Here is a 21,656-nt window from a genome sequence, read left to right as displayed (position 1 = left end):
GCTCTCTCGATGCCAAACTCCTCGTTAGGGTTTATCTCCAGAGTGTCCCGCAGTAGTTTTTCCACAAAGTCCACCATAGACGAGCCCTCGGCTCCTTCCGGGACATTATAGATCCTTAAATTTTTTCGTCGGGATCTTCCTTCATAGTCAAGTAGCTTATTTTCTTGTTGATGCATGACTTTTATCATCTTATTCAGAGTCTGTTCCAAGTTTTGAACACGGTCTTCCACTTTTTCAATTCGTACCTCTGCCTCTGTTATTTTTTGATTAACGCTGGTAATCTCTGATTTAATATCAGTTAATTGTTCTTTTATGTCTTTTCGGAAGTCCCGAATCTCCTCCAGGATTTTTGTCAAACTTACGTCGGCACTTGAGAGAGCTGGGTTAGCATTAGCTTCGCCTTCTTGTCCCTTCGTAAGAGAGCTGCTCCTCAAATTTTCTGCATCTGCAGTTTCTGCTGCGGTGGTTTCTTTGTTTGCACGCGTCTTCCCCATTCTTGCCCCTCTCATCTATTCGAGTATTATTTGTAGGTCTAGTATTTGATGTTCTGAAGGGACGAAATAACTATTTTCGCGAGGGAGCTATTGCTTTAGCCTGCCATTCGGGATGGTGACGTCACCGGAACCCCTGTGCTGCTTTTCTAGGACAGAAAATCCTCTGAGTGTTTGCTATGGATGAATGTGAGGCCATTCTGACTGAAGGCTGAGCTCAAGACATTACTCAAGAGAAACTATGATGAGCACAGGCGTGATTACAAATTCATAACATGACAATTTTTATTGACTTTATTTTCCTTTCCATCACAGACCACTACGCTATGATGTCCTAAATTATCATGGGGAGGTTTTTAGAAGCATTGATTAAATTTGATGTTATGTGGTTACATAGCACAGCGTGATTAAATCAGTTTAAATATTTAATCTGGTTCTGGGTGTATCATTATGTTAAATTTCTTCGTATGTGAACAGATTAATTCTCACCATATCGCTCTGCCTCAGTGCTGTGCAGCTGTGTCTGCGGAGGCTCCCTTCATATATCCAGCACTAACTTTAAGAAAACAAAGGGTAAATCCCCTCCTTTCTCCAAACAGACCTTGTTTTGTTAGAGAAGTATGAAAATGATTTCATCTGACTGACATTTGGTCCTGATTCGTTCCCACTGAAGTTAAGTCAACTAACTTCCTGCTCAATAGAAGTTAGCTGCTGATAATGAGGTGCTGCTCCTACATGTATTTTTGACGTTGGTCTTTCATTTGCATTTTTTAAAAGTCGTTTTATCTTTGGGTTTCGTGAAGCCTTGCCAAACGTAACTGAACCTTGTGACTCAGAGCTAGTTATTTATGAATACTACAGTGAGCTTCGCACCATTTTCTGGGACCCATAGTTTTCTTGAGATCCCAGCTATCACTGAGTTATCAAACTAATAATGGAACACAACTACGATTTGGGTTTTAAATGTGAGGCAACTACTAGTTAAAGTGAATTCTTTACAAGTTTCAAACACCTTGTGCCACCCTCCACAAGTTTTCAAAGCAACCTCCCTTTGACAGAGTAATATCAAAGATGGATATAGTCTTGATTTTAGCTGTAACAGGAGGTCTTTATCCTTCAAAACCGGATCCTCTACCAGAGGCCTGGGACCTTGAGTGTCCGCCACTACTTTGTCCGGCTGGTCTCTATCTGGAAGTATCCACAGGATCTTAGCTCAGTCATTCCCAACCACCCTAGGAGGCGTATCCCATGTTGACCTGGGACTTCCAGGCCATACTCGGCACAGATGTTCCTATGCCAGCCACTCGATTATGGCGTTCCATGTATGCCATCCCTGCTAGCATCTTGCACCCTGCTTTTATGTGCTGGATTATCTCAGGGGCATCTTTGGACAACCTGAACTTGGGGTCTTGCCTGATGTGGTAGACCCCAGCCTCTATCGAGCTTGTGCTTAGAGCTTGTTCCTGTGCTGCCATGATTATTGTCTCTCTGCTGTCTTTTAGCCCAGCTTTGTCCAGCCATTTATAGATTATTTCAACACCAGCCACTCCTTCTATCTGGTACATGCTGTGAAGAGACCTGTCTTTTCATGATGGCTCTCTTCTTGCTCTTCTTCTTTCTTGTGTTTTTGCTGCCTGAGATATTCACAAAACGTGATTAGTTATGGCTATCTTCCTAATGTATTCATGGATCTTTTTTTGTTTCCTGGACAGTGGTTCTAACACTCACTAGTCCTCAGCCTCCTTCCTTCTCCTTAGCACGCAGTCTAAGGATGCTGTGCTTGCATGCATTTTCTTGATATCAGTGAATTCTATCTAAACTTTTGGCCAGCTGTCCCAGTAAAGTATCTGATGACCAGCAGGGGGTAGGTGTTGGTAAATGGACTGGTTCTTATATAGCACTTTTCTACTCTATCTGAGCACTCAAAGTGCTTTACACAACTTGTACATTCATCGATTTACACAAGCACTTTTTTTGTCATTGTTGATTGCCTGGATCTTGGTCTTCCCATTCAGCTGACTTCCCAGGCTTGTCATGTTCATGATTGCAGCTTTCCTAGTGGTTCCCATTTGCCACTGGGATTCCTTCTTGTCCTTTCTGACATGTGTGCAGTGTGTGTGTGTGTGTGTGCAGTGTGTGTGTGTGTGTGTGTGTGTGTGTGTGTGTGTGTGTGTGTGTGTGTGTGTGTGTGTGTGTGTGTGTGTGTGTGTGTGGTCATTGTGGCGAATGATCTGATAAGAAGGAGCTAATCCTGTTGAACCTCTGTGGTCGGTCACCAGTCTTCACTCAAAAGGGAAAATTAGATGTTGTGCCTCTCCAACTGCATGTTTTTGGGTTTGTGACTCGTACTGTGTTTGAATGGAAATGATAATTTACTCTTTAACTACAAGCAAACTGATATTTAGATGTATACTCATCTGAGACTTTATTAGGTTGACCTTGCTGGTACTGGGTTGGAGCTTTTTACCTTTAGAGCTAGCTTAAATTCTTAATGGAATAGATTCAACAAGGTGCTGGAAACATCCCTCAGAGATTTTGGTCCATATTGAAATGATAACATCAAATAGTTGCTCCAGATTTCCTAACTGCACATCCGTGATGCAAACCTCCCATTCCACTACATCCCAAACATGCTCTATTGGATCGTGATCCAGTGACTGTGGCAGTCATTTGAGTATGTTGTATTCAAGAAACCAGTTTGAGAAGATCTGAGCATGACATAACAAATTGTCCTCCTGGAAGCAGCCATTGCAAATTGAGTACTCTGTAGACACAATGGGATGTACATTGTCAGCAATAATACTCAGATAGGCTGTGGTGGTTAAATAATGCTCAGTTGGTACTAAGGAGCCCAAAGTGTCCCAAGAAAATACCCCCCCACACCAATACACCACCAGCACCTGAACTGTGTATGCAAGCCAGGATGAATCCATGCTTTCATGTGGCTCACACCTAATTTTGACCCTACTGTCTTAATGTTGTTGTGACTCAATGAATTAGAGGTGGTTGGGCAGAAAATTCCCATTAGATCAGCGTTCTCCAAAATGATCAAAATAGCACAACATAACAACCGTGCCACATTTAGGTCACTAAAATCTTTTTTTTGTTCGATTCCGATACTCCATTTGAACTTCACCAGGCTCTCTCCAATGCATTTAGGCGTCTACATGCCTAAATGCATTGACTTGCTATCATGTGGTTGGCTGATTGGATAGTTGGGTTAGTGAACAGTTGAAAAAAGTGGCCTGTGCGTACATGATGCAGCTCATGTCCACTGCCTGAACTAGCTTTCAGAACAAAAGAAGAGAAAACAATCCAATACGCAATGTGTTTGGGATCCTGTATCATCACTCTGCCTCTCGTTGTCAGCCACAGCTCCAGTTGACTGATACTGCTGACAATTATCAGACTCACCATTATGACTCATGTGAAAAGGTTGGATAATCGTCACCCCTGGACGGACTTGCTTTGGGTACTCAATTAGAAATATTTTCTCTCTGAGCTGCAGAGACATTAGTAAATACCATTAGCTGAGTTCAGAGATAAAAACCAGGACATCACATCAGTTCTAAACTTAGGCAAACTGGTTTTCATCATATAGAAACTAAGTACCTGAAAACTGGGACTTTTCATTTAATTCTTTCAAAACATATTTTGCTGTTTTAGTTACTTTGAGAAGCAGGATGAGAATGTAATTTCATTTTATATATGTGAGAGTATCCACACTATATATCCATAATAATATACCAAAGGTTTCCATTAACACAAGGCTGGTTAATGAGGAAATGTCAATTGAGCGGCAGTTTTTAATGTTACTGCATTATCTTTCAACTACAATCTTTGGGAACTTAATCATCAAATGCCAAAAATGACTTGATGATGCTCTTTAAGTAGGTTTCTTTAGGCTGTACGAAGTATTCACTCTGACAATATTTCCAAAAGCACCACAATGTGCTTTATAAATGGACTGGCTTTGTGATTATAAGTAATCTTTACATGTGTTGGTTGATATCTACAGTTAAAAGCCTGATAAATGTATGTTTCTACATAATTTGGAAACAGTAGAAGTATCCCAGCTGCCTTCATTTGGAATATAAACATATAAATGTTGCTGCTGTTTTGTTCGGCTTGCTTCAGTGGGTTGCAAACACACCAGTGGAGCCAGACATGCACACTAAATCACAAAATATCTTCACTTGTGCTATGTAGAGCTTTTTTTTTTATTTTAATTTTGATTTGTACTCTAAATAAACGGTCCTTGCCAAAACAAATGCTACAATTCTCCCTTTTCCATTTTGAAGTATTTTCTCTGTTTGCTCCCTTTCTCCCATTCCCCCGTCCTCCCTCTTTTCCAGGGGAACTTTGTGCCTTGCTTTGACAGCAGTTCCCCTTTTTTCTGATTTCCCATGCCTTCTTCCTCTCATATTCCCACCGACTTTTCCACAAAAGCTCTCCTCTGGTGGTTTCTGCCAGCAGAGGTATGATACATTTGTGTTTGCCTTGACCTCAACTCATCCTTCAAACATGGAACTTAAAATTTCACTCTATAGGACATACAGTAAGTGACATTAGCCGTTAGAAACAGAAGCACATTTACAGTGGGGTGAAAAAGAAAGTACTCCATCTTTCACTTCTAAGGTTTTATGTATCTGAGCATAATTAAAAAAAAGAATCGCTGACCTCAGATGACCAGAATGACATGATATATTTCATCATATCAGTGTTTATTTTAAAAAAAAAAAAGTAAGGCAAAATGCAGAAGCAGTGTGTGAAAAACTAACTACACCTTTACTGCTTCCACAGGAATTAAGAGAGTAATCATCATCAGCAAGTGTGGCCATCTCTATTAAAGCAGAAGTTTTGGCAGTTTGCTGTTCTGGTGTGCGTTAACACAATGCCAAGTAGGAAAGACATCAGCAGTGATGAATGAGAAGCCATTGGAGCTCAGTCAGGGAATGGTTATATGGCCATTTCTTCCATTACTCTATTGTGAGTTGCATTCTTCCTAGAAGTGGACATTCCAGCAAATTCACACCATGGTCAGATTGTGCAGTGCTCAAAGAAACTCCCAAAAAAGTTTTTGATAATACAATTGGAAAATATTGCACAAGTATGTCTTGTTTGCCAGGAGAAAGCCTCTTTTCTCTAAAAAGAACTAGACAGAGCTTAGGTTTGCAAAGTTACATCTGAACAAATCACAAGCCTTCTGTCCTTTGGACATACAAGACCAGTGTATAGATGTCTGTATATAACGCAACTAAAACCCAGAATATCAAGACAAATACCTCATACCACCACCATGCACAGTGGTGCTGGGGTGACTACAGGACCTGGGCTCCTTGCAGTCATTGAATCGACCAAGAACTCGTCTGTATACCAACGTATTCTAGAGTCAAACGTGAGGCAATCTGTCTGACAGCTGAAGCTTGGCGTACCTTGAGCTATGCAGCAGAACAATGACCCAAAGCACAGCAGCAAATCTGCGAGAGACAGTCCAGACCAGCTGAAATGCTGTGGCAGGACAGCACAGCATGTCCACAAACCTCAATGAACTGGAGCAATGCAGTAAAGAAGAGTGGGCCAAAATTCCTCCTGAACGAGAGACTGATAAAGTCATACAGCAAATTATTACTTCAAGTTTATGCTGCTGATCTACTGAATCACGGGGTGGACTTAGTTTTTCAGACACTGCTTCTGGCTTTTTGGGTCAGTGTTTTTTAAATAAATAATGACACGTGTGTTGTTGTGCATCCAAGGTGCTAAATAATTTTAGATATGTATACATATAAACACACATAAAACCTTAGAGTTAAAAGAGGGATACTTTCTTTTTCACATGACTGTATGTACTGTATGTACAGGCTGGGGTGCTTCCCTTTGACCTCTGCTGAAGGGAGAAAAATCGCTAAAAAGAATTCATCTTCCATGATTAGCATGAAAAAAAAAATAGGGCTTTTAAATGACCTCATTTAACATGTCAGCTTTCTTTCTGCCTCTGCCTATAGCATTGTAGATGTGAAGTGTATATGAAGTTTACTTTAAGACTGTCTGACTTAAGGCTTAACTAACGTGTACTAAAGGCACCTCTGTCTAATTTTCAGATTGTCCTTCCTGCCAAACCGGAGCTACAGCGACAATGGACGGACAATTCTGGCCAATGAGCAGGAATCCCAGGACTCTCTTGGACCTCTATGAGGATGACTATTTTAAAAACAGAACTGTGATGAACCTTGAGGTGGACTTCCTCAAATAATAGTGATCGTGTCCCTTCTGGATATTCGAGCTATGATAATGCATCATCATTGTCTGATTTACTTTACTTACTGGTCCTGTCCATGGATCTCTAAAGATGTTCATTACTCAAGTGTGGAGCATCAGAACGGACTTGTTTGTTATAAAATAGTTGGATCAAGGAACTGTGCAAATGTTTCCAGGCATGCTCTTATTATGAAGCCCAAAGAACTAGTCTGGATCCTGGGATCAGCGAACTGCAAGCCCATCCATGTTAACATAATGTGAGACTCATTAACCTAACTTAAAACAACAAGCTGTGGCAGAGCTACCTGCCTGCTGCTCATACAAATGTTTTTTCATATAAGAATACGGCTTCTTTTACAGTACTGCTTTCTTTTCCTGTCTTTTACCAGCATAAACTAAACAGCTAAGGTGGCACTGGAGTCTGACACAGAGTTTTTAAAAAGGACTTCATAATTTCTGTTTTTCATTTCTAATCCTGCTGTGAACAAAAACACCAAAGACTGAAGACATGGACATTTTGATTTGATTTCTCCCAGGAAAGGCATCAGCGGCATCATGCAGTTCAAACAGTGCTGAAGCACCTGCATAACGTTTTCATGGAACATAAAACATGGCCGGACTTTTGTATGCAGGCCAGCCGCAAAGTTGAAGTGTAGCTTTACGCCAATGTGAAAAAATGTATGTCAAAACATTTATCGTGGTTTTCATCGTTCTGCAGAGAATGACGGTGATCTGTGTTGGAGAATATGCTTTACTTTTGTAAATTTATAAGATAAACTTCTGTAACAAAGCACTGAAAGTTCAGGCGCATTGCCATAAATGTGTCTGAAAAAGTGAAGGTTTCAGGAATGTGAAGAAAAATCCGCTCTGGTGTTTGTGCTTGTGAATGAGTCCAGTTTCCTGTATTCTTTCATGTAAATAAGGCTGCTGTGAAACATGAAGAGAAATCACTGGCGCATACAGTCACCGGCCACTTTGTTAGGTACATCTGTGAAACCACCTGTAGGTGCAAACATTCAGTTAGTTAATCACATGGCAGCAATTTACATTTACACATAGTCAAGACAAACTGCTGAGCTCTGGAGGAAAAAGAGGGTCCAACCTTGTACTAACAAGGCATAACTAATCAAGTGGCCAGTGACTGTAGTTGGATGAATAAGACACTTTGAAACAAGAAGCAGTCTCACATATCAAAAAATAGATACAACAGCAATATATTAGAACACCAGAAGTAATTTCTAGTAGCCAAAGCTTAGTGTATACAGGTCAATGTACAATTTACAAACTGAACCAGCTGTACATGGATCAGGATCAGGAAATACCTGCAACCTTCTGTCACATATTCAGTTTATCTCAGAGTTGGGCCTTAAATCCTGCAAACCTTTCTCAGTCATGTATTTCATTATGTGTGACTTAAGGAAAGTAAAAAAAATCTTGCAAAATTTTACTGAAACAGGAGAAAATCTTTTCAGCCTACGTTCACCAATTATAATTTAGAGAAGTAGGAGACTTTATGTCAGTGAAGCACAAATAAGTACATGTATATACCAATATAGCGACTCACAGGGTGCTTTATGAGCTATAGGTATTACACTGCCAGTGCTGGGTTGGACCCCCTTTGCCTTCAAAATTGCCCTAATTCTGTGTCAAAGATTCAACAAGGTGGTGGAAACATTCCTCAGAGAAATTTGGCCCGTATTGACATGATGAAGTTGCTGGAGATTTGTTGGCTGCAAATCTGTTATGTTGTAAGGTAAAGACCTACAATAATACAGAGAAAAACCCAACCAGGTGACCCCCTGTGAGGAAACAATTGGCATCAGTTGGAAGGAAAAAACACAGAGGAATACATACACATAGCATATCAGACTTGAATACACTCACTGGAACAAAGTCTGACAATTGCTCATATAATCAATTGCCCTCCCTGTTAGATGTCATGTTTCACAACATGAAAAAAATATCAGCAGCCTCGTGCTTGCATTTACAGAAGCACTGCATCTGCTGTAGATTGTAATAAATTCAGGATCGGGTTTATTTTGCACAAAGGCAGTTTTCAGCTGAGGTGGGTATGAAGGTGTGGAATTTCACAAATGAAGAATAACAGACTTGGAGCTTTTGAGTTGCTTGATCAGTGGACTGATCAAGTGGACTGTTTTAAAGGCAAATTAGGTGACATTTGACCACTAGAGGGCAGAAACACTGTAAAACAACCTCAAAGAGCCCTTCAGTGGGATTTACAACTCAATGTTAAATCTACGCTGTAACTTACTTACCTAGGTATGTGCTAATGCAGCTTGTAATGACTGTAATTTGCCTATTCCAGCACCATCTAGTGTTTCATTAGAGAAACTGCAGAACAGCTGCACAGCCTGCAGCCCAGGCTCTACATAAATTCATTGCATAAGCCTAAATCAGACTTTAAGGGAGTACCTGTAATTACCTATTAGTACTAATTTTGTCTAATTGAACATATGAAAACAAGTTGATGTGACATAGTGCCTACATTTAAAAACAACAACTAAAAGCAGTACAGTTTGGCACCACTGGTGACTCCTTTACATTTTCCAGACTCCTTTGATTCCAAGGTTTATTCTAAGTTTAGCCCACATGTTGTCTGTCTAAGTTGGTCTCCATCTATCACAGCGCGTTTTGAGTTTGACTTACAAAGGCGTGAAGCTATTATCTGCCTACTGTCTGTCATCACTAATATCTGCGTTATATTGTCCTTCTGCATTTAAAGCATCAGTTAACACCTCTTCTTTCTTTTTCTTCTCAGTTCACAGCCTCCATGTATTTCATGTTTATTAGACGTGATAAAGATGCCAAGAAATGAAAGCATTTTAAACATTTTGACTTCCAATCTGCAACAAGGTGTAAACAAAAATTTATAGATTTGTCATATAAGGCTCATATGTTGCACATGTTAACAAAGAGCGGTTTATTTACACATTGACTCTGCACCAGGCAACATTAGCGTTTTTGGCCACCTAACAGAATAACATCCAATAGACAAGCTCCTTTTAGCTCTGTTTCTTTAATATAGTCCATCTGATTGCTGAAATCATTAAGATCCATCTTCTGCTGGAAAGAAAATACACATATATGGTCCTTAGAGTCTGTATTTTAAGCAGATTGTCCTCTTTCCCCCAGATTTTGGCAGGGGGAAGCCTATTGTAGTATTTGTGCCTTCTATTGAACGTTCACTTGTCTCAAATTGAGCTCTGTGATGTGATCCTTTCTTCAGCAAGCCGGCATGAGAAAGCAGGCTCTCTGTGAGGCTGAAGCATTTTTAACAAGCTTTCATTATTGTTGGAGGTGGTAGGCAGTAATTACACACAAAGCCCCTCATCAGAATCCTGTTTGGTAACAGCAAACCTGAATATCTCCAATCATTCCCAGTGCTGCTAAAAAAAGAAAAAACAAAACAAATGACTTAGGTTGGGAGTTTGCTGGCCGTTAACTAAACGGTGAATTCATTATATTGTGAGCCTTCTCACAACTCTCTGACTCCGCTGCAATCCTTCTGGGGTTATAGCCTGTCCAAGACCTCGAGATCTCAAGGCTCTGGCTCATATAGCACCACAGTGCCAGAGCTGGACCCGGTCTTCTAAAAACATTTGGCTCGAGGATTAATCTGAAGCTAACACAGGAACAGAACATCATTTTTAACCTAACAAGACATAGATTTATACTTCCATCTATGGTACTGAAAAAAAATAATGTTGACTGCAATGGAGATGTTTTTGTTTCAGGGTCTGATCTCTTATAGCAAACAGGCCTGCACAACGCAAAACAATTTGTTTGAGGATATAAAATGTGGTACCTCATCATGGGGGTTTATCATTCTTTCCACATGGAGGCAAGATCTTAGAGTTAACTTCAAAGCACGGCCCCAAGAGCCACTTTTAGGTGTGTCTCATTCATTGGGAAGCAGTCCCACATGGTTCCTATTGGAAAAACTTAAATAAGCTAGCTGTAAGCAGTTCATTAAGCTTATTAGACATGCTCCTGCTCAACCAACCTGTTAGTCTCAACCAACAAGTATTTTCTTTCATAACACAAAAAAAAAAAAAAGAATTTGAAAATTCCTTCAGTGAAGCACAAATCTTACTTTAACATGCAGCAAGTTTTACTCATCGTGTACATCGAGTTGTAGCGGGCTCTCTACTGCCCCCTGTTATCAGAGCTCAAAACAAATCCCACTGGTTGGGCAAATTTGTAGGTAATTTCTATTGGGAAAACTGCGCTAAAGAACAGTGCATAGCCACAACCAGCACCACCCGGGCCTGTCTCAAACGCAAACAGTTGTTTCTTCAAGCCAAGTAAAAGATGAGCAGAAGACATCCAGCTGCGCAGCAAAAACTAGTACCGACACACGGTGCTACTTGGAATACAACAGATGAGCCAGTTCAGGTGAGGGGGTTTGTTTTTCCCCATTAGTCTTATAAAGCGACGGAGTATAGATGTCTTTAATGGATTTGAAAGTTTAGAAAATGACTGGTGCAGTGCAGAGAAAAATTGGATGGGGATAAAGAAAGCAGAAATCAGAGACTCTCATAGACTTCCTGCATAATACCACCAGATGTCGTCGCAACACTACTAACTGTGATGGGCTTTTCTATTCAGCGGGTAGAGTAGGAGTTCATATTACTGAGGGGGGGGGGGGGAGGCTTCTGTTTGTTTGTTCAGATTTTGACAGGAAAAGCATCATGCCTGTTATAAGTGTCAGCTTTCCAACACAGGAAAGCCTCCATCACTATGATAAGTGCTATGAGCTACAAGTCTACCGCTGGAACTTAAGCTAAACTATCTTTTTATGATTGCTTTGTTATTATTATTATTACTATTATAATTAAGGTATAAAATGGAAATCTCACAGGAGTGTAATCCAAATTCAACGATTGTTAAATAATTTTTAAGTCTATATTTAATCCAAAACAATAGTAATAGTAAGTAATAAGTGACCAAATGCTGAAAAATCTATATACACGCAACTGATAAAGCTGAAAATCAGTTTTGACTGTGCTCTTCAGGCCATTACGCCACATTGTATTAAACACAAATATCACTTTATAAAATATACCTGACAATGTATTAGGTACAGATTGCTCTTAATGCTCCCCCCAGGGTTTTTGAGTTTATTATATTATTTATAATTTCTAGTCTTTGGTTTCTTTGAGTTCTGTCTTATGGTTTATGTCTCTGTCTTGTCTAGTTGCTCTGTCTCCCCTGTCAGCTGTATCCCCTTGTCTAGTTCGCGTCTCTGTGTATCCTTAGTTGCTATATCCCCGTGTCCAGTCAGTGTCTGTGTTTGCCCTGGTCCCACGTCTCTGTTCCCTCTGTTGTAGTGCCTGCGTGTGAGTCTGTGTCTTTTGTTCAGTCTGTGTTATGTTGCCTGTTTTACTTTGAAAGTCCATGTCCGATGTTAATGTGTCTGGTTTTGCTTCCTTTGTCTCGTTAGGCCTGATTTGCCCCAGCTGTGTTTCCCTCCTGTTACACATTCCCTGATTGCTCCCTCTGTGTATTTGAGCCCTGTGTTTCTTTGTGTCTGGGTCGTGATCTACTGTTTACCTAGCTGTGTGTTCTGTCAGTCCTTCGGTTTAAGTTTATTTTTGATTTTTTTCCAGTTATGTTATATTTTAAGTTTTACATTAAAGCTGTTTTGAGTTCACGACTGTCTCCGGAGTCTGCACCTTGGGTCCTATTCCTGTCTGCACACAGCCACTCATAACACTAAATTCTTTGTGATTCAAGATGCAGGAAACACTCCTTAGAGATGTTGTCCATGCCATCCTGCTGGAAGAGCCATTAGATGCTGTGATCATAAAGGGATGAGCATGGTCAGCAACATTGCTAAGGAAGACTGTGGCATTTAAAGCACAGTTGATACTACGGGACAGGAACCATTGGTACAAGTCAGGAGGGATCCACGCCTTTATCTTCTCACTGTACCATCCAATTGTCACAGCAGAAATCAAGATTAGCCAGACCAGGTGATGTTTTTCCATTTTCCTGTTTGTTTCCCATGATCTTGTGTAAGTTTCCTTTCTTAGCACACAAGAGTGGAACCTGGTGTAGTCTTCTGCTGCTGTAGTCCACATTCTTCAGTTTGGCATGTTGTGCATTCACAGATCCTTTTATGCATATCTTGTTTGTAACAAATGGTTATTTGAGTTACTTGCCTTTCATCAGCTGCAGTCTGACCCTTTTCCTCTGACATCATAAAGGCATTTTCACACAGAGAAAGGCTTGCTATCAATGCACAGCTGCACTCGTTATAATAGCATGGTTCTGCAGCAAAGCCCAAACTGCAAAGTCACTTCATGCATCCCAAAAGGTTGATTCTGTTCATCTGGACATAGCATTTTCAGTGGGAGAAACATTTTGTCACTCATCCAAGTGACTTCTTTAGTCTCAGCTGACTGCAGGTTTCCCCAACCTTATAAACAGTCATTTTAACCAACATTTTAAGTCACTTCATGCATGTTTCCCAGTGTTTGCAAACAGGCTTTTATGCTCCATGTTCTGTATCGTGTCTTCTTTCACGCTGCACAAATGTCTTTCATACTGAAAGAAAGTAGCAAACATTTCTTTCCGTCTGATGTACATCAGTGGTTGTAGATTCTTGTTTGCATTCATTTAAATCTAAAAGGTACAAGTGCAATCAGTGAGCCAAGAGGTAAATTAATGGGAATGAGGAACTTCTACCAAAGAGCTTTGTTTTTTTAATGAATGAATTAATGCAAGAAAGGAAAAAAAGAAAAAGAAATGAGCTTATTAAGACTTTTGTGATATTGTTTAGGCATGTATTTCTTTCTTTATGCATATTTCAGTTATTATTCATTGATGACGTGTTTTGGTGTATGTCTCTTTTCTGCATGCTCCACTTTATAAACAGTGTAAACAACATGCTTAGAGTTCACCTTTTGCCTGTGTAGAATAAATAACTAGGTCTTTTGGTTATCGGTTGATATGTTAGTGCTTTGTCAATAAACAGCTGTTTTGGGTAACTTTTTAACCGAAACATTATTATCATCATTCAAGGGAAGTTTGAATGGTAAATGGCCTGCATTTGTATAGCGCTTTTCTAGTCCCTAAGGACCCCAAAGCGCTTCACACTACATTCAGTCATTCACCCATTCACACACACACATTGGCGATGACAAGCTACATTGTAGCCACAGCTGCCCTGGGGCGCACCGACAGAGGCGAGGCTGCCGGACACTGGCGCCACCAGGCCCTCTGACCCCCACCAGTAGGCAAACACAGGGTTAGTGTCTTGCCCAAGGATATTTGGCATGCAGTCAGGAGGCAGCCTGGGATCGAACCACCGACCTTCTGATTAGTGGCTGACCTGCTCTGCCACCTGAGCTACAGCCACCAGAAGGGTTGTACTGGAGCACCACAATGGCTCTTTGTGCATGAGGCTCTAAAACTCAAGTTACTTTCCCTAAACATTTACATCCCAGGACAATGGCTAATTCTAGACAAATGGAGTTAAAATGTAGTTGACGGAGCCTTTGCATGAATCCATCAGTGTCTTCTGTGGGATCCATTCAACTGTTGAGAAATCCTGAAGATGCAGAGAAGGTGATGTCGTGCCATGAGGTTGTCAAGATGTAACTTTGGACTTGTGGCAAATTACTGTTTAACGTTTTGACAGGGCAGTTAAGCAGTTAAATGTGGCTGCTCTCGTTAGCAACCCAGATGGAACAACTACAGTTTCCTAACTGTAGTTGGATTAAATGCTTTAAAAATTAAAAAAATAAAAATAAAAAAATTAACCTGATTACAGAAATCCAAGGATATCAGTTGATGTGTATAACACAAACCTTTGTCTCACCAGGTGCTTCTTCCAGAAATAAGTGCTCTCTGCAGTCCTACAAAACACTAACCACAGTGTATGATTGATTAGCTTTTAGAACCACCTTTAGCAGCAATAACTTGAAGCAAATGTTTTCTTTATGACTTTATCAGTCTCACATTGTTGTTAAGGAATTTCGAACCACTCTTCTTTACAACATTACTTCAGTTTATTGAGGTTTTTAAATATTGATGTTTGTTTAGGCTCAGCTCTCTTAAGGTCTCGACACATCATTTCAATCGACTTGAAGTCTGTACTTTGACTGGGCCATTGCAACAGCTTGATTCTTTTCATTTTCAACCCTTCGGTTAAAGATTTGCTTAAAATCATTCGCCTGTTGGGTGACCTAATATTGGCCCAAGGAAATGACCTCACATTTGACTCTAAAATACTTTGGTATACAGACGAGCTCACTTTCAACTCAGCGACTTCAAAACAAGCCCAAATCTTCACCACCACCAGGTTTGACAGCTGCTGTATTTGTGTGATATTGCGAGACGTCTCCACCTAACCTGAGAAGATACTTTCTCCTGGCATCCCTTCCAAACAAGAGATACTTATTCAGTCTTTTTATACTGTTATAATTAGACTGTTATACAGTCTAATTATACTCTTAGAAGCAACAGAGGGCAAGTTCACTGCTGATAATCGTCCTCCTTGGAATGCTCCAGACTAACAAATTCACAACACTCACACTCATTGGTGCTCAGTTACTCAAGTGCATTGGGTGTCCCTGTTTTCCACATACTGCTTCAGGATTGGTGCTTCATTTAAATAATGGAAAGGTGGAATATTTCATGTGTTGTTGTATGTAAATATTTCAAAACCTGATAAGGACCAGATGACTTTTCATTCTATCCTGATATCCTAAACGTGTGATTTCTTTTACACACAACAGTATATACGGTTACTACAGGGTGGGCCATTTATATGGATACACCGTAATAACATGGGAATGGTTGGTGATATTAAAGTCCACCCTGTATTATTTTAATAATAAGGTTGTTGTCACCTGCTTTCACCTGGGCCCTATTTCAGGAAGCCGGTTTAGTGCAAACTCTGAGTAAGTATACCCTGAGTTAACGAAAACTCTGGTTTTTCGGTTTCACAAAGCGAGTTTAGATTAATTCTGAGTGAGTTACTATGACGACACACTCCGTGAAGCTAACCTGCCCCCTAGCAGGTTTACTTCAACTAACCCTGACCTTCTCCGCCTCTTTGTCGGAAACCTGACTGTAGGAAGTGTCAGACATGGCGTGCCCCTTCCTTGAAGAGCCAGTAGATGTTGAAGCCCAAATTCTCCGCAGAGCTCTCCGCCGGGAGAGAGTGATTAGAGCGCGTTTGGACATTTTATCATTTCCTGATGATTTTCTGTGTGAACGTTACCGTTTTTCAGCACAATCTATAATTTATTTGAATAACATCCTCAGGCCTAATATTGCTCATGTGACACATCGCGGACATTCGCTCAGTTCTGTACATATTATTTGTATCGCACTTCGGTTTTTTGCAAACGGGAGCTTTCTGTATAATATTGGTGACGCTGAGCACGTTTCCAAGGCTACCGTCTGTCGGGCAGTCAGGAATGCTACAGTTGCACTGAAACGTCTCCTGTACTCGTTTGTGGTGTTCCCCGGTCACAGACCCACAAGATTTATCAAAGAGGGATGCCACAAAATTGCAGGTATCAGGATGAACGAAACTTAATTCATGATGTGATGATACTTGAACTACTACTTAAATTTTACATTTATTCTCACGGTTCCCAGGCGTGAGTGGCTGTATAGATGGCACTCACATTCCAATCATTGCTCCTTCAGTAAATGAAGGAGACTATGTGAACAGGAAGTCTTTCCACAGCATTAATGTACAGGTACATAGTTCCCTGTAGCATGTCAAACTAACAAGTTATTTCATTATAGTAATGGATGCTAATTTGTTTTCTCTGCACTGTGAAGATCATATGTGATGCTGCCAACATTATCACAAATGTGGAAGCCAACTGCTCAGCCTCTGTGAGTGGTGGTGGTGGAGGACCCCCACCTGTTTTTCGGGCCTCCGCTTTTTTTTCTGTTGGCTATAACGGGTCAAATTTGAGCATACAGAGTAAGCAAATATGTACTTGTAATGTGCTCAGATAATTTCAATAAGTGCTTACAGAGGGGAAATTAATGTAGCCTCTAACTGCAATTGATTTACATCGGACAAACAGACCAAGCACTATGGCTCATACTACAATTACACCTTACCTGTTTGGACTATATTTTTATATTTCATTTTTACTTGCTGCCAGGAACGTTTGGGGCCTGTTGGGTTGCACCTGCGCTCACATCACATCACAAAATAAAATGTATGAAATAAAAAATAAAATAAAATATAATAAAATAACGTGTTAAATGGATGGAAATCCCTAGATCAATGTTTAAATTAACACTCACGCATTGACTCTGTCGGCTTTGTTTTGCCATGCATGCTCCCTTTCTTTTGCAGCTGAGGCTGTGTTACTTTTTTTCCGCAAAATTTGCATGTTATCGGCATATGCTGCCATCAGAATTTCGGCCTCAAGCGCTGTAAAATACATTGACCGCGCCTTCTTTCCCTCCGTCTCCATGGTGACTCGCTTAATCTGTGCTCCACTAATCAGGGCTTTATGTATCCTCGTGCGCGCGTTTAACTTGGGGTTAAAGCAACTCCGCGTTGACTGAACTAATTGTTATCAGCCTTTCTGAAACCGAATATTCCGAGTTGGACAGTTCGGGGTTACTCAATCCTGAGTATCGTTTTTCACTGAGTTTTCTAAACCGGCTTCCTGAAATAGGGCCCTGCTGTTCAAACCTGCTGTTATTGAAGGAAAGCTGTTACGGCCGAGAGGGCCAGGCAGTGGGTGTGGACTCAAATGCAGACACAGAGGGAGGCAAAACGGGCGTGAGCACAGAGTTTATTTACAGAGCTGAGCGAAGTTACAAAACAGAAAACTAAGAATGCTATAACCTATGCATGCTATGAACTGTGAAAGCTATGAGCGGAAAACTGTGAGGCAAGACTGTGAACGAGAAACTCTGAGGGCTGGATTCCACAGAGGGATCCGGGGGAATGGAGAAAGGGGGCAGCGGCTTGGAGGGAGGTGTGAAGTCAGCGTTGCAGATTTGGAGTGTCAATCGAGGAGGGAGTGTCCAGGGGGTTCCGGGTGAGGAGTGTCCAAAGCAGATCCAGAATAGGCTTGGAGTGGGGAGCTGAGCAGGGAGGCAGGCAGATGGGTCCTATGGCGAAAAAGGAAAGAAAACACGGTGAGGAGAAAAAACAGTAATCCAGAGTTCTCGCAAGGGCTTGGCGGCCTAGCACTAACATGTGTTAGCAGAAGATCTGGCAGGGGTCTGTCGTGAACGCTGGTCTTATATGCAGGTGACTTGATTGGAACCAGGTGTGGAAGCTGATTGGAGTCTCCGTCTGAAGGTGGAGCCCAGCAGAGTGGAAACACCCCGTATTCACCCGGACCATGACAGTACCCCCTCCTCAACGATCGCCCCCCGGCGACCGAGCAGACCCGGACACGCGACGAGACCTGTAAAAATCAGAAACAAGCGCCGGGTCCAAGATCAGAGACGGAGACACCCACGAACGCTCCTCAGGCCCGTACCCCTCCCAGTCCACCAAAAACTGCTGGCCCCTGCCCCTCCGCCGCACGTCCAGGATACGCCGCACCGAGTAGGCAGGATGACCATCGACGAGCCGGGCGGGAGGAGGGGGGTCGGAAGGAGGGCACAGAGGACTACACAACACCGGCCTGACCTGCGAAACATGGAACACCGGATGGATCCGCAACGATGTAGGTAATGCAAGCCTGACTGCTGCAGGGCCGATTAGCCTGTCAACCTTGAAAGGCCCGATATAGCGCGGAGACAGCTTGCGGGAGGTTCCCTGGAGCGGGATGTCCTTAGCCGCCAGCCACACCTTCTGCCCCGGAGAGTAAGTAGGTGCCGCCGTGCGCCGCAGGTTGGCGTAGTGGCATTGGCGAGACACAGCGCGCAACAGCGCCTCACGAGTCCGCGTCCAAGCCCGGCGGCAACGCTGTAGATGATGCTGGACCGAAGGCACAGCAAGCTCGGCCTCCTGCTCGGGGAACAGAGGTGGCTGGTAACCTAAGGATGCTTCAAAAGGCGAAAGACCCGTGGCTGAGGCGGTGAGTGTGTTATGCGCATATTCAACCCACGGTAAGAACGTGGACCAAGAGGCTGGATTCTGGGCAGTAACACAGCGAAGAGTGGTCTCAAGTTCTTGGTTTAAGCGCTCAGTCTGGCCATTGGTCTGTGGATGGTAGCCTGAGCTCAAACAGGGCTTGGCCCCCAGGGCCGTACAAAAGGCTCTCCAGGCCTGAGAAGCAAACTGGGGACCCCTGTCAGACACGATTTCCATAGGGATCCCATGGAGTCTGAAAACATGTTCCACCAACAGTTTAGCTGTTTCCGAAGCAGTGGGCAGTTTATCTAGAGCTATGAAATGTGCGGCCTTGGAGAATCTGTCAACTATGGTAAGTATGGTAGTCTTCCCTGCCGAGTCTGGAAGTCCCGTAACGAAATCCAACGCAATATGAGACCATGGCCGGTGTGGGATGGTTAGTGGTTGAAGCAGTCCGTAAGGACGGTGATTCCTGGACTTATTGCGAGCACAAACCGTGCAAGCAGCTACGTATTCACATACATCCCTATCCAATGTTTCCCACCAAAAGTGTCTCTTCAGTAGCATAGCCGTCCGGCCTCGGCCCGGGTGACCTGCGAACTTGGCCGTGTGAACCCATTCTAACACCTTGGAGCGGGCTGCCGTGGGTACATAGCGCTTGTTAGCAGGCCCAGTGCCCGGATCAGGTTCTGCTTGAAGAGCCCACTGAATGACGGAGTCTACCTCCCATGCGACAGCCCCCACCCGACAGCTGGCAGGGAGTATGGAGGGCACCCCTGACTGCTCTGAAGCAGCTTCGAACTGGCGGGAGAGAGCATCTGGCTTGATATTCTGGGTACCTGGGCGATATGAGATAGAAAAGTTGAAACGAGCAAAAAACAGCGACCAACAGGCTTGGCGTGTATTAAGTCTCTTTGCATTCCGTAGGTATGTTAAATTTTTATGGTCTGTCCAGACAATGAATGGGTGCTCAGCCCCCTCCAGCAGGTGCCGCCACTCCTCCAATGCCAGTTTCACGGCAAGCAGCTCACGGTCCCCAACATCGTAGTTTCTCTCCGCCGGAGACAAGCGGCGAGAGAAGAAAGCGCAGGGTTGTAACTTTGCTGATGGACCAGTGTGTTGCAACAACACTGCCCCCACTCCAACATCCGATGCATCCACCTCTACGATGAAGGGCTTGCTGGTGTCGGGCTGAATTAGCACAGGAGCGGTTGCAAACAGCTGTTTTAGCTTGTTGAAAGCTCTGTCGGCCTCAGCAGACCATGTGAATGTGTGCTTGGTAGATGTGAGGCGTGTTAGGGGTGCGGCTACCTGACTGTAGTTCCTGACGAATCGCCTGTAGAAGTTGGCAAAGCCCAGGAATCGTTGGAGTAGCTTGCGGGACGTGGGCACCGGCCACTCTGTGACTGCCTTGACCTTTGCCGGATCCGCCTTCAGCTGCCCCCCTGCCAGGATATAACCAAGAAAAGAGACTGACGATGCATGAAACTCACATTTTTCCGCCTTTATGTACAGCTTGTTCTCCAATAAGCGCTGGATGACCGCACGGACATGAACATGATGTTCCTGGAGCGATCTGGAAAAGACGAGTATGTCGTCCAGATACACGAACACAAATCTGTTCAGAAAGTCCCTGAGCACATCATTCACCAAAGCTTGAAAAGTGGCTGGGGCGTTCGTTAGTCCAAAGGGCATGACCAAGTACTCGAAGTGGCCCAGTGGCGTGTTGAAGGCCGTCTTCCACTCATCTCCTTGCCGGATACGTACCAAGTGATAAGCATTACGCAGATCCAGTTTTGTGAAGATAGTGGCGCCTTGCAGGTACTCTGACACGGAACTAATGAGTGGCAATGGGTATTTATTCTTTATGGTTATGTCATTGAGACCACGGAAATCGATACACGGTCGTAGCGACCCGTCCTTCTTACCCACAAAGAAGAATCCAGCTGCAACAGGTGAAGACGACGGTCGAATTAGTCCAGCAGCAAGTGACTCTCTGATGTACTTCTCCATAGCAGCACGCTCTGGTTTGGATATGTTGTATAACCGGCTGGAGGGCAAAGGAGCCCCGGGGAGAAGGTCTATGGCACAGTCATACGGTCTGTGAGGTGGCAAACATTGTGCCTTACTCTTGCTAAAAATCTCTTTGAAATCGTGATATTCTAGGGGCACCCCAGTGAGATCGGGGGTGGTTTCATCCAACGCATAGGGCTCCTCGGGACCCGGGGGGCACGCTGACATCAAACAGTTAGAATGGCAGAATACACTCCAACTTGTTATCTTTTGTCCCGACCAATCCAAGTGTGGATTGTGCAGCTTTAACCAAGGGTAGCCGAATGTGAGGGGAGTGTCGGGCGATGAGAGGGCGAAGAAAGTGAGCTCCTCCCTATGATTACCTGAAGTGATTACAGTCACTGGTTCTGTGTGGTGAGTTATTTGTGCAAAAACCTGGTTATTGAGTGCTCTCGCTGAAATAGGCGGGTCTAACGGCACCAGGTGCAACCCTAACTGTGTGGCGTAGTCAAAACTAATTAGGTTTTGCTCCGACCCGGAGTCGACCAGAGCCTGAAGGGAGTGCATGACACGGTTGATAACTAAACTGACTGTGAGAAGCAAACGGGGTTTGTCATCACTAAGAGAACCGCCCACCCGTATCCCCGAATCTACTGGCGGGCTGGCCCTTTTCCCCTCTTAGGACATGCTGCGATTAAATGTTCGGTTGACCCGCAATAGAAACACGCGCGTGCACGAAAACGACGCTCTCTCTCTTCCGGCGTCAGCTGAGCGCGGCCTATCTGCATCGGTTCCGGCACCGTGTCTACGACGGGGGGAGAGGCAACCGACACAGGCAACTGCATTATGGG

The 21,656-nt window shown here is 43.1% G+C and overlaps 1 protein-coding gene across 1 annotated transcript in view; it reads left to right on the top strand.

The window, feature by feature from the left end:
* LOC147325720 (5-hydroxytryptamine receptor 4) overlaps positions 1–8,710 on the top strand; it is a 72,770-nt gene extending 64,060 nt beyond the window's left edge. The window contains exon 7 of the mRNA XM_086300366.1: positions 6,593–8,710. Coding sequence (XP_086156492.1) covers positions 6,593–6,686 — 94 coding nt within the window. The 3' untranslated portion in view covers positions 6,687–8,710. The remainder of the gene's footprint in view (positions 1–6,592) is intronic.
* The last annotated feature ends 12,946 nt before the right edge of the window (positions 8,711–21,656 follow it).

This window comes from Aulonocara sp. 'chitande type north' Nkhata Bay, linkage group LG7 (genome assembly GCF_057382095.1).
Source record: "Aulonocara sp. 'chitande type north' Nkhata Bay isolate Kocher_YH1m ecotype deep benthic linkage group LG7, A_spYH_male_GT1.1, whole genome shotgun sequence".
Classification (NCBI taxonomy): Eukaryota; Metazoa; Chordata; class Actinopteri; order Cichliformes; family Cichlidae; genus Aulonocara; species Aulonocara sp. 'chitande type north' Nkhata Bay.
The sequence above is the reverse complement of the archived record's forward strand: the minus strand, read 5'-3'. Positions and strand labels throughout refer to the sequence as shown.